The sequence below is a fragment of the Astyanax mexicanus genome, chromosome 23, assembly GCF_023375975.1.
Source record: "Astyanax mexicanus isolate ESR-SI-001 chromosome 23, AstMex3_surface, whole genome shotgun sequence".
Taxonomy (NCBI): Eukaryota; Metazoa; Chordata; class Actinopteri; order Characiformes; family Acestrorhamphidae; genus Astyanax; species Astyanax mexicanus.
The window spans coordinates 26,366,474-26,380,836 of NC_064430.1; the positions used below are offsets into that span (position 1 = coordinate 26,366,474).

At 36.8% G+C, this 14,363-nt stretch overlaps 1 protein-coding gene across 1 annotated transcript in view; it reads left to right on the forward strand.

Annotated features, from left to right (window-relative positions):
- The window catches only part of cdh8 (cadherin 8), a 229,058-nt gene that overhangs the window by 198,237 nt on the left and 16,458 nt on the right, over positions 1-14,363 (forward strand). Inside the window, exons 8-10 of the mRNA XM_049471151.1 lie at positions 2,881-3,017; positions 10,409-10,530; positions 12,769-12,880. Coding sequence (XP_049327108.1) covers positions 2,881-3,017; positions 10,409-10,530; positions 12,769-12,880 — 371 coding nt within the window. The remainder of the gene's footprint in view (positions 1-2,880; positions 3,018-10,408; positions 10,531-12,768; positions 12,881-14,363) is intronic.

Consider the following 14,363-nt stretch of genomic DNA (forward strand, 5'->3'; position numbering starts at 1 on the left):
CTGCTACACCTCCTCATCCTACTTTTACTACTACGAATATACTGCTACTGCTTCTGCTACTACTATCATTACTCATACTACTCTCTAAATCTAAATATACAACTTGTATTACTACTACTGTTACTACGACTACTACTATCCCTGCTAAATATATTTATCTTACTATTACTGCTAGTAATATAGCTTTACCTCAACCACTGCTACTACTGCTATTGTTTTGCTACTTATCGAAATTGTAATCTACTGCTACAACTACTACTACTACTACTACTACTGCTACTGCTACTACTACTACTACTGCTACTAATACTACTACTACTACAACTACAGCTACTTCTAATGCTGCTACTATGATTGGCATGTGTTTATCTAGTGCTGGACCTAAATAAACATCCACTCTCTCCTCTTTCCATCCTTCTATTTCTGTTTTTTTTTATTCTCTCGTTTTTCTTGATTTCCCACTGTAAGTTTGTCAGTTTGATTGACACGTAGCAGAACATCTCAGGGTTGGTCTCTCGGTGGTACGTGAAACTGTCCGAGCCTGACTGAAATACGTACGCTCTGCCTCCTGGAGACTAATCCCAGGCGGGGTGTGCTGTCTCGCTGCCGGTGTGTACAGTGTGTGTGTGTGTACAGTGTGTGTGTGTATGTGTGTGTGTGTGTGTGTGTGTCCTTCTGGACCTTCACTCCAGGCTCTGCTACGTCTACATGGGCTCCTAGCAGGAGTTGTGATGTCACGGTTGGGTGGACTGCATGGATTTGCAATCTAGGCCCGTGAATTGTTTATTTCTTTACCTGTTTATTGTAGTGTTTAATTTTAGCATAGAGAAAAGCATGTATATGTATATAATACACATATAAAAACCAGTTGGACCTCCCCTGATATAAATATACAAAATATACAGGAAATATACAGAATTGGTATAAGAATTCCCCATTGCTTTGTTTCTAAGCGTCTCTAGGTGCTCTTTGAAGTATGTTTGGGTAATTGTCTTGCTGGAAGACCCATGACCTAGAATGCAAATCCAGCTTTCTGACACTGGGCCCTACATTGTGACCGAAAGTAAGTTGGTAATCTTCGATTTTAGTCAAAATACCCAGTTCCAGAGACATAAATTAAACTCAAAACATCTTTAAACCCCACTATATATTTGCCTGTAGGTACTGTATTTTTTTTCATTGTCTTTTCTTTGTCAGTAAGCAGTAGAAGGATTGATGTGCTTTACCAAAAAGCTCTATCTTGGTCTCATCTGTCGACAATGATGCTTCCTCAAAAAGAATTTTAGCTTATTGCAGTCTAGTTTTTTTTTTTTTTTTATGTTAAGAAAATGGACAGTTTGCGCTGACACTGATGCACCCTGAGCCTGCAGGACAGCTTAAATTTATTTAGAACTTGACTGGGGCTGTTTATCCACCATCCAGACTATTCAGTGTTGCAACCTTTAACCCTTTGAACTCTTGTCTGTTCTTGTCTGTTTCAGTACCTCTTTCAGGTCTTATAACACAGTAATTATATCAGACAGACACATGCCCTGATCTCTTTTACTCCAGAAGACATACAGCTGCTCAAAAATATAATCATTTAAAATGTAAAAGGAAGGAGAATTGTTATATTTTCCTCGAACTGATTATGTTTTTTCCTTAATTTTGAATGTATAGACTTTAAATATATTCACACATAAGATATATTTTTAAAAATGGTTAGACTAGAGTGTTTATGAGTTGAAAGCATAAGAATATTGATGATTTGAGTTCATTACATGGTTTATTAATTATTACTTTGACAAAATGCATGGAGAAACATCATCAGGCGGACTTATTTTTTTTGATAATCAATAATCACACCTCTAGGATACATGTAGTTACTAAAAACCTGACACTCAGAGCAGCCTATGCCTTTCAGTATTTTAATCAAGACACACAAAGAAAAGTATATACAGAAATGTAAACTTTTCATTCTAAATAAATACAAATGTTTAGTGCAAAATAACTACTTAGTTAAAATGTGCGAGTAAAAAAAAAAAAAAAAAAAATAGGAGTTTTCTCAATGGGTTTCTTGTAGATTTAGCTTTACCGCACTGGGATGGGTCAGGATCATCACTATTTTTAGAAAGAGTAAGTTCCGCCCTTTTTAACCATATATGGATTTTGTTTATGTGTGAAGGGATTCCTGAGTAATTAAGCTGAAAACACAAGGTGCGATTTTGGACGGAAAATCCGTCGGTAGGCTTCTAAGGGTTAACCACTTTTTCTCTTCCATCCACGTGCAGGGAGGTTAGCTACAGTTCCATGTGTTGTTAACGTCTTGATTATGTTGTGCACTGTGGACAAATAAATATTAAGATATTTGAAGATGGACATGTAACCTTGAGATTGTTGATATTTTTTCACAATTTTGGTTCTCAAGTTCTCAGACCTCGGTCTTCAGCTTGTTTTTTATCTTCTTTTTGTTCCTCATGTTTAGTGTGGCACACAAAGCAAAGATTGAGTCAACTTGTCTCCTTTTTATCTTATTTTACTGTGTTTTTTATTATATTGCCCAAATTTGTTACTCGCCACAATTGAGTTGAAATCACATGCTTGAAACAAAGTTATTTACCCACAGCCTTTGAAGCTTTGTGTGAAATTGTGTAAATTTTGCCCTTTTTTTCTTTCTTTTTTTGTGTTGTTGGAATACACACAAAGTATAAAAATAAGCATTTTTATAACAAAACAGGTGTAACTGCGATTATTTTCTTGGAGAAATACTTCTGGAATGGTCTGGAAAGCCATTGTGTGGAGCAGCTACAGTGTGTTATGTGTTTATTTGTGTAGATGTGAACTGATCAGTTGATTTATTTGCTCTTTTGCTCTTTCTCTGCGCTCTCTTTCCTTCCGCAGGTATTCTATCGATCGGCACACGGATCTGGAGAGGCAGTTCAATATCCACGTTGATGATGGAAAGATCACATTAGCCAAGCCGCTGGACAGAGAGACCGACAACTGGCACAACATCACCGTCACGGCCACAGAAACACGTGAGTCTACTACACTGTAAAACTGTATACTGTATATACAATTAGATGCATACATATATATATATATATACATATATATATATATATATCAACCTTTCTATATAACTCGGATGTACATTGAGGGCAGCCCTCATTTTCAATGTATTCAAATTTAATTATTAAAATAAATAGCAGAAAAAATATATATAAAAATAGATAAAAAATAAATAAATAAAAGCAGAATTAGAATAAAATAGAGAAAAAAAATAAAAAAATAAAAAATAAAATAAATAAAATTAATGATTATAATTATGTATGGTTTAATTGACAAAAAATTAAGATCAAAAGAAAGTAAGACTAATACAACAAAAATGGGTTAAAATTAGCTAAAACTAACTTGTACATAATACAATAAAAATTCTTATAAATAAATTAACTAACAAAAATAAAAGCAATAATAATAATAAAAATAGTAATAACAATAAAAGAAAATCAAAAAAAGATAAAAAGCAAAAAATACAAAACTATTAAAAATAATAAAAATAATAATATAATACCTATAAGAAAAATATTAATAAAAAAATAATAAAATCCAAAATCAGTTCAAAGTGTTTTACATCAAAAGGACTGTAAGAATCTTTGGAATGAAGAAGCTGCATCCATAAGCTTTAGTAAGAGCCTGAATGAGGCTGAATGCAATCACATCCTCACAGCAATGTTTTCAACACTGTTCCTAGTGTAAAGGGGGACAAACTCCCCCTTTACTCACTGCTGAAGGTCTGAAAGGATGTGCACCAGATCCAGAACATCTTACTGAGAAAAAAACAAGCAGAAACATCCAACTAACCAAACAGAGAACAACAGACTGACCGTCCCAATGGACTGAGTTCAGACCTCAACATCATTAAAGGTGCTTTTTGAGGACTTAGACAGTGGGAAAAAAGCAGAAATTGGAGGTTTGGAGTTTGAAAGACTGAAGGGTAAAAACACATACAGTGCTCAAACTGTAAAGCATTCATAGTTTTTGAGACATTAATATAATATTGAATCATTAACTCTGACCTTAACTGAGGTGAGTGAGACCTGCATTTCTTTGGATGCTGTTCTTGGTTTTATTGTGACCTCCTGGATGAGATCTCCATGCCCTTTTGGAGTAATTCTGGTTAGCTGGCCACTTCTGGGAAGGTTCAAGGCAACATTGAGGGTAACCCTCATTTTCAATAAAGCCGAGCATTTACAAAAACAGGGATTGATATGACAAATAAAATAATAACTACCTTTAATCATTTTTAAAAAGATTAAAGATTAACAGTAAATAAAAGATATATATATATATATATATATATATATATGAAATATATATATATATATATATATATATATACATATATATATATATATATACAAATGAAAATAAGAATAAAAATAATAAAAAAATAATAAAAATATAACTTGGTTATATTAGCTTGGCTAAAAGAAAAGATAGGATTAATGCAACAAAAAACAGTTCAAACTGAGCTAGAATTAAGAAATTATTTATTAATAAAAAAGAAGAAGAAGAAGAAGAAGAAGAAGAAGAAGAGGAAATGAAACTAATCAAAATAAGTTAAAAAGCAATAATACACAACTATTAAAACATAAAAAAATAATATAATGACAAAAATAAAAAGGACACACAGAACTAACGAAAAAACTAAAATAAGAAATAAACATTAAGAATAAATTATTTAAGTAAATCCGGTACAGGCTGTCTGAAGGTGGTTAGATAATAAAAGTTTTAAATGATTGAGTGACCCCCAGTGAGTTAGGTTTTAGTGTTACCTGAGAAAAATAGAGACTAATAAAATAAACTATTAATAAAATACTCAGTCACCCCTAGTAGTGATATGAGGGACACCCGCGGCTCCTGCCATCCAGTGCTGTCTCTTATCATAGGGCTTCAAACTGCCATTTTTCATCAGGATGATGCTCGTCCACAAACAGCAAAGGTTCCTCAGGCATTTCTTCGCAACATTTATCCCCAATCAAGCATTTGAGACCAGCTGGTGATGCTTTATTACAGCTTGTATCACAAATAAAGCACAGTGAATGCAGAAAGGAGTGGATTTACTCTAAACTGCTTCCCTGTCCTCCCACAGTATTAAGATGTATCAAGCTCACTTTTCACTCAAGCAGAGTTGTTTATGAGCCCAACGCCGAGAATCGCAGATAAAAGAAACATCGCTAAAACTGATCCAGAAAAGTGTCAGGCTAATTAAACTCCGCCGAGCAGAACTACAAACACCACTAACCATATGTAAAGCATTATTTGCATTCAGAATGCCATACAGGAGTGTATTTGGGTGATAAAACTCAAATTAACATCCCGAGGTGTTGCGTCTGATACTTATTCCGAAAAATCGTCTTGTCTCGCTTTCACAGCTTAAAGCAAAAAAAAAAAAGAAAAGAAAAAAAAAACAAGGCACACTTCATTACAATCACCAGCAGATTCAGAGCGCATAATTAGAACGGCTTTATATCAATTAGAAACAAAAGAAAACAGCTGGAAACAGAGTCTGTAGATATAAATATTTATGGTTTAGTAAATGCCTGGGAAATATCTGTATCTATATGCGTAGGACACATTGCATACATTTAAAAAAAAAAAAAAAAACATTTAATTTGGACCAGTTTCAGTTTAGTTCTATTTTTTTATTATATAGATAAGCTAAATACTTTTAAGAACACGCATAATAATAATAATAATAATAATAATAATAATAATAATAATAATAATAATAATACACATTTTTTTTTTTAAGTTTAGTACATCTACATATAATGACGAAATTGACAAATGATAAAATTTTAGTTAAACGCAAGTGGAAGGACAAGGCTTCGTAAGTGTTTCCAATAAAGTGGCCACAGTGAGTGGAAGCACAAGATTCGTTTGTAGGTGTTTCTAATAAAGTGGCCAATAAGTGGACCCACAAGATTCTGCAGGTGTTTCCAATAAATTGTCCACAGTAAGTGGAATCACTACATTCGGAAAGTGTTTCTAATAATGTGGCCAGTGAGTGTAAGCACAAGCTTCTTCTGTAGGTGTTTCCAATAAAGTGGCCACAGTAAGTGGAAGCACAAGGTTCTTTTATAGGTAGGTGTATCTAATAAAGCGGCCAATGAGTGAAAGCATATAATTATGTAGGAATTCTTATGTAGGAGCACAAAGTTCTTTTATAGGTGTTTCTAATAAAGTGGCCACAATGAGTGAAACCACAAGGTAATTTTAAAAGTGTTTCTAATAAAGTGGCCACAATAAGTGAAACCACAAGGTTATTTTATAGGTGTTTCCAATAAATTGGCCACAGTGAGTGAAAGCACAAGGTTCTTTTATAGGTGTTTCTGATAAAGTGGCCACAATGAGTGGGAGCACAAGGTTCTTTTTTAGATGTTTCCAATAAAGTGGCCAATGAGTGAAAGCATATAATTACGTAGGAGTTCTCAGGTAGGAGCACAAAGTTCTTTTATAGGTGTTTCTAATAAAGAGCCACATTAAGCAGAAGCACAAGGTTATTTTATAGGTGTTTCTAATAAAGTGGCCACAGTGAGTGGAAGCACAAGGTTCTTTCATAGGTAGATGTTTCTAATAAATTGACCACATGGAGTGGAAGCACCAGCTTTTTTTTTAAGGTTTTTCAAATAAAGTGGCCAATGAATAAAATTACAAGTCTCTATAGGTGTTTCCAATAAAGTGGCCAATGAGTGAAAGCATATAAATATGTAGGGGCACAAGGTTCTTTTATAGGTGTTTCTAATAAAGTGGCCACAGTGAGTAGACGCACAAGCTTCTGTAGGTTCTTATTAATTCAGTTAAAGGTTGAGACATTTCTTCACACTGTTTCTTGCTTATTATCGTTTCTATAAACATCATTAAATCGCTCCAAAGCTCTCTATAATAGAGTCTTTAGAAGCGAACGGAACAGTCAGAATAGCTCAGAGAGAACAGCAGCGCCATAAATGAAGTTACGCAAAGTGTTTACTCCTCAGTGGCCAAGTAGGAGGAACAAAGGCGTTCGCACTCTAACTCAGATGTCAGCGCCGTTTTCGCCCGCTAGCGGCGTGCTTTATTATTAACGAGTTGTCACGAGCCGTTTTGATTCTGATAGGTCCTACACTCAAACTCTTTGAACCCGTTTCTCGCTCATTAATTATATCTCGCCCACCGCTGCTGCATATTTTTGTTTGTGCTAATGCTGCTGATGCCTGTCTTCAGCATGCTACTGTTATTGTGCAGCATCTCGAATCTCAGATCAGCTCTGAGGAGTTTTGTACTGGTGAGCTGCAGTTTTGGTTCATATACAGTACAGGCCAAACGTTTGGACACACCTTCTCTTTTTTTTTAATGCATTTTCTTTATTATCATGACTATTTACATTGTAGATTCTTACTGAAGGCATCAAAACTATGAATGAACACATGTGAAGTTTTATGTACTTCACAAAAAAAGGTGAAATAATTTAAAAAACATGTTTTATATTCGAGTTTCTTCAAAATAGCCACCCTTTGCTCTGATTACTGCTTTGCACACTCTTGGCATCATTCGCTCAATGAGCTTCAAGAGGTGGCCACCTGAAATGAAAAGTTTTCCAACAGTGTTGAAGGAAGGAGTTCCCAGAGGTGTTTATTAGCACTTGTTGCCCCTTTAGCTTCTTCACTCTGTGCTCCAGCTCACCCCTAACTATCCATCTGGATTGGGTTCAGGTCAGGTGACTGTGGAGGACAGCTCATTTTTGGTACAAAAAGCTTCAGTGAGAATCTACAATGTAAATAGTCATAAAAAAAAATAAAGAAAACACATTTAAAAAGAGAAGAAGGTGTGTCCAAACTTTTGGCATGTACTGTATATTGTATAAAAGTTTCTTATGCTGCATAAACAGTACAAATCATCTATGCAGAAAGAAGAAACTACTCACTGCAGTCATGGAGGACTAGAGCACTGCACTACTGCATTACAGTGCACTACTTACATTCAGTCATCTGTATTACAGCAGGGAAAACAATGAGCACACTAAGTACACTAAGTACACAGAGCTGCTGTCCTTTGGGGAAGAAAAAAAAATGTTTGAGAAACCTCTATACTATATTATATTATACTACAGTGTATACAGATCTGGAAATATATATATATATATATATATATATATATATATATATATATATATATATATATATATATATATATATATATATATATATAATAAGAGACCTCTTCAGATTCTTTACCAGTTTCTCTGATTTTGCTATTTATAGGTTTATGTTTGAGTAAAATGAACATTGTTGTTTTATTCTATAAACTACAGACAACATTTATTCGAAATTTCAAATAAAAATATTGTCATTTAAAGCATTTATTTGCAGAAAAATAAAAGAAGAAATGGCTGAAATAACAAAAAAGATGTAGAGCTTTCAGACCTCAAATAATGCAAAGAAAACAAATTCATATTTATTTAAAGTTTTAAGAGTTCAGAAATCAATATTTGGTGGAATAACCCTTTTTTTTTTAAATCACAGTTTTCAGTTTTTATGCATCTTGGCATCATGTTCTCCTCCACCAGTCCTACACACTGCTTTTGGATAACTTTATGCTGCTTTACTCCTGGTGCAAAATTTCAGCAAGCAGTTCAGCTTAGTTTGATGGCTTGTGATCATCCATCTTCCTCTTGATTATATTCCAGAGTTTTTTTAATTTAGTTAAAATCAAATAAACTCACCATTTTTAAGTGATTTCTTATTTTTTTCTTCTTCTACCTCAAGCCAAAAAGTGCATGATTGGAGAATCGTGTGTATTGTAGGGGAGGTGGGGATGTCTGCACTGCAGCGGTGGCAAATTTTACCCAATAAACTTTAGTAATCGTTTCACTCTAATATTGTTGGACAATGAAACTGAAACACCTGGTTTTAGACCACAATAATTTATTGTGGTGACGGACAGTTCTGGTGGAAACAGGAGAGTTGTGGTGCACATTGAATTCTCCCGTGATTTGATCAGCCGTGGTTTTATGTTTTTTGGATACAATCCGGGTTAGCACCCGAACATCCCTTTCAGACAGCTTCCTCTTACAGCGTCCACAGTTAATCCTGTTGGATGTGGTTGGTCCTTCTTGGTGGTATGCTGACATTACCCTGGATACCGTGGCTCTTGATGCATCACAAAGACTTGCTGTCTTGTTCACAGATGCTCCAGCAAGACGTGCACCAACAATTTGTCCTCTTTTGAACTCTGGTATGTCACCCTTAATGTTGTGTGCATTGCAATATTTTGAGCAAAACTGTGCTCTTACCCTGCTAATTGAACCTTTTTACTCTTCATGCTCTTACTGATGCAATGTGCAATTAATGAAGATTGGCCACCAGGCTGCTCCAATTTAGCCATGAAACCTCCCACACTAAAATTACGACAGGTGTTTCAGTTTCACAGTCCAACCCCTGTACTTTCAATAACCTCCAGTAGTAGAGTAAACATCTTGCAGCATTAAACTGACTGACTATGTACTGACTTGCTTTAATGAGTTAGACATTGGAAAATAAGGTGGATAGTCCTGGCCTTTCATGCATAGCAAGTTTTTTTACACTGAATTCCTCTAATTTACTGATATTCAGAGCTAAATCAGCGCAATGACTTCACCTTTATAGTCGCATGCCTTGATCTGCAGTTATTCCATTTAGACAGCCTTTGTGATGGAGCCGGACGGGTGGTGTAGGTGCGTCCCCTCGTTATTACCTCGGGTCAAAGGAGCGGCGTTTTAATAGCGTCTGTAGGCGCAGAGGAGGTGCCGCGTTGCTGCTGCGAAGGCCAAATGAAGGGATAATTTCTATAAAAGTCAGCGGCTGTGACGCTGATTAAATACAATCATTTACAGGGTCCTCAAAAGGGACTGTAAATTAGCGAGGATGAATAATTCCAATAAAAAAGCTAATCTAATTAAAGCGCCTTTTATTTTCGTCTTAGTCTTTAGCTGCCACCATTTCATAAATATTCATCTTTTTTTAACCTTATGTATAAAACATTCCTGAGCATGTGTGTGTGTGTGTCTCTGAATCTGTGTGTGTGTGTGTGTGTGTGTGTGTGTGTACAGCGGATTTTAAAAGCATGCCGATTATGATAGATTTTTTTTTTTCCCACACCGCTGTTCTGCTTTGCATACGTGATCAGGCCTGGCTCTCGGATTGATGCCTTGTCTCATCTGTCTCTCCATCAGCCCAGGGGACCAGAATGAAAGAGAAAGAGAGAGAGGGCGAGAGAGAGAGAAGGAGAGACATTGAAAGGAAAAGAGAATAACTGGGTCACAGTATTTACCTGAGATCTGCAGTAGCCCAGTTCTGGATCTGTCCGGAACTCACCGGTTCTGTTCTGTGTGTTTGTGTTTCATCAGGGAACCACAGCCAGGTTTCCAGAGCTATCGTGGCCATCAGGGTTCTGGACATTAACGACAACGCACCTGAATTTCCAACCAATGAAGAGCTGTTCCTGTGTGAGAATGGCAGACCTGGACAGGTAAGATGACACCTGAGACTTATTCATTAGTCACTGCCTGTTACAAACTATTGTTAATATAAAATACAAACCTATTCATTTACTGTTTGTCTCTGGAAATCACAATGAAATTAAGTAAATAGCCTGTTTGTCAAAATGTGTCACAGGGTTTTTGTATAAAACAAAATCCAGTATGTATAAAATACATCAGTTATCAATTTTTTAGTTTTCCCATTTGTCCCACCCATTGAGCTGTTACTCTGCTGTATATCCCTTATCAACACAAGGAGGGTGAAGACTAGCACACGCCTCCTCCGACACGTCAAGTCAGACTCCGCTTCTTTTTGAACATTGGCGAGTAGCATCACATGGCGATAACACTCGAAGGAAAGTGCTGCAACTCAGTTCTGATACATCAGCTCACAGATGCAGCCTTGTGCTGATCCACATCACCCTATGAGTGATGCGAGAAAAAAAAGAGTGCCATCTACAGTACCCAACCAGAAAGAACAAGGCCAATTCTCCTCTCTGACCGGGATTCCGCTGGGATCACTTAGCGTTCCATTTTTTTTTTTTTTTTTTGTAATTGTGGATGTCAAAAACAGGATGTGGATCACTGTCTAATACAGATTATAACAAATGCGAGATTAAAAAAAGTGCAAAAGTGTTGATAATAAATACACTCAATCAGCACCAGAAGACTAAAATGCACAAATGCAAAAAACAGTACTTTTTATGCACGTTATGCAAGTGCAAAATGGAAAGTTATCATTTTCAAGCACCCCCTACCACCAGATGGTAATTTATTTTGACGGTATATATTCTGGTACCACCGGCCAGCAGAAATTTACGAGTTTCCAATAAATTTTTTGGCTCTTCCTGACAACAGTAAACTATGTACAGTACAGGCCAAAAGTTTGGACACACCTTCTCTTTTCCAATGCGTTTTCATATTTTCAATGAACACATGTGGAGTTTTATGTACTTAACCAAAAAAAGTTTTTTTTTTTTTTTTTTATATTCTAGTTTCTTCAAAATAGCCACCCTTTGCTCTGATTACTGCTTTCTACACTCTTGACATCCTTCTCTCAATAAGCTTCAAGAGGCGGTCACCTGAAATGTTTTTCCAACAGTCTTGAAGGAAGGAGTTCCCAGAGGTGTTTATTAGCACTTGTTGCTCCTTTACCTTCTTCACTCTGTGAAGCTCCAGCTCACCCCAAACCTCAAATCTGGATTGGGTTCAGGTCTGGTGACTGTGGAGGTTCAGCTCATTTTGTGTTAAGTACATAAAACTCAACATGTGTTCATTCATAGTTTTGATGCTTTCAGTGAGAATCTACAATGGAAATAGTCATGAAAATAAAGAAAGAAATCTTAGAAATGTAACATTATATTTAACTGATATTTTCTGGCTCCTCCTGCTACCAGAAAAGTGCAGTTGCACTGACATATACTGCCAACCTTTGTCACCAGTGAAGTATATATTTTTACAGGCATTTAGTGGTATCCCAAACACAAGACGTGTTACATTTAAGGGGTATTTTCTGGTGCCCCTATAATTAACTATAATTACTTATTTTTTTCACAGTGTTGGTACAATCCATTATACATAGCAGTACAGCATATACTTCAATATAGGAGCTGTAGACTTTTAAACTATGCTACGGTAAAACGCAGGTTCAGCTGGTACAACTGGCTACAAAACTCTTATTTCTGAGAGAGATGTCTTATAAAATCTGTGATAGGGGCCTGAAACGTTTACACAGTAGTGTAGAATCCAGTGCCTGTCCTCTACAGTATGGCTCTGATGGTCTGAGCCACCTTTGTGAGAATATAGTATTGAATTTCTTTTTGTACCCGTTGCTCTCTCTCTCTTTCTCTCTCTCTCTCTTTCGGTCTCTGGCGGTCTCTCACTTTCTCGCCCCCCTCGTTCTTTCTCCATGTCCGTGAGAGGAAACGAATGAGCGCGGTGGCAGGGTCCTACTTTTGAACAAGCCGTCGATCATGAAGAAAAACAGCTTGTCCTGAACTGGGCTGGCAGATATATAGATGGAGCTGCAGCAGAGGAGTGCGGTGTGAAAGACAGCACCCCATGGATAAAGGTCTCTAATTTCAGGAGTGAATGGGACAGATTTTTCATCCTATGTGGGCCGCTGTCACGCCGGGCGCTCTTCATGATGGCGAAAAAGCGAAGTAATAGATGAGTTTGGGTCTCCGGTGTCCACCGGCTTCATCTCTCTGCCTCTCTGAACCCCACAGGTGATCGAGACCATCAGCGCTGTGGACAGAGACAACCCTGCCCACGGACACACCTTTCACTACAGGCTGGCCACGCCCACTAACGCCAATTTCTCCATCAAAAACAACCTGGGTAAGAACAAAGGACACTGCAGCAGTATCGTCCTTTATATTTCTAGAAAAAGGTTTTACACTACATGTTGGAACATTACTGTGTGAGAAGTCTTATTGCATTTAGCCTCAGTAGAGAATCAGTGAGGACAGGTCATGACGTTGGATGATTAGTTAAATTTTATCTATCTAACTTACTCCAAAGGTATTGGATAAAATGATTGAATAGAACTTCATCCCATCAGAAAAGTGTAAAGGGACCCCATACCCCTTTGCTTATGGGGTCCTATTCATTTGGCAGGATGGAAATGGCACATTTGACACTATGGTAAAAGCCTTTTTTTTGATCTATCTATCTGTCTGTCTATCTGTTTGTCTGTCTGTCTGTCTCTCTCTAAACTTTACAGGAGAGAGATAAAACCTTCTTGATTTCCAATGAAAGTCAACGTAAAAACTGTTTATTTTACATAATATTGGATCATTTCTATTGGTCCATTCAACAGGAAACTTTGCTACATCTATCTATCTATCTATCTATCTATCTATCTATCTATCTATAAACTTTACAGGAGAGAGATAAAACATTCTTTATTTTTTCAATAAAAGTCAATGTAAAAACAGTTTATTTTACCAAATATTGGATCATTTCTATTGGTCCATTCAACAGGAAACTTTGCTACATTCATCTATCTATCTATCTATCTATCTATCTATCTATCTATCTATCTATCTATCTATCTATCTATCTATCTATCTATCTATAGATAGATAGATCAGGGCATGTGTCTGTCTGATATAATTACTGTGTTATAAGACCTGAAAGAGGAACTGAAAACAAAAACAGAGAAAAAACACAGCAAAACAGCCTAGAGTTCAAAGGGTTAAAGTTGTTTGTTCAAACGGTTAAATAGTTTTGGCTATATTATAGTTGGTACTGTCACATTTTAAAACCAGCCTAAATGGAACTGAGGGTGTTGAGAAAGATGTAGTGTTGATGTAGGACAGGGTTCCGGAGGCGTGTCAGTGTGTTGGAAGGAAAAGCATGGTGGAATTAGTGTTCCCACAAGTTAGCAGATGCGCAAATGCCCGAACGTCAGCTATTTCTTTACTCCCCAGTGCATTTTGAAAGAAAGTAAATGAACGGGATCCGGACCCGTCCTGGTGAGGCTTTAGCAGTTCAGCTCAATGTAGGGTGACTTCCTCAGGGCGGTGACGGAGGGACAGATGGCTCTGAATTTGTTTGCTAAACACTGCGGTGGGTTTAGTGAGCTGGATGGGTCAGATTTTTACACAGCGCTGCCTCCCCAGCCCAAACCCTGAGGCGGTGTCATGTTTTCCCAGAGCTCAGGGTGAAGAATCCTCATCTGGTCCCATCTGTCTGTGGTGGAGGTAGAATCCTAAACCCAATCTCTATCCACTTCTATCCCACAAAACCCTTATCAACCCTTAGTCTAAATAAACTCCATCCGTTCAATGCACAGTCTTTACCCCTATCAAACCATACT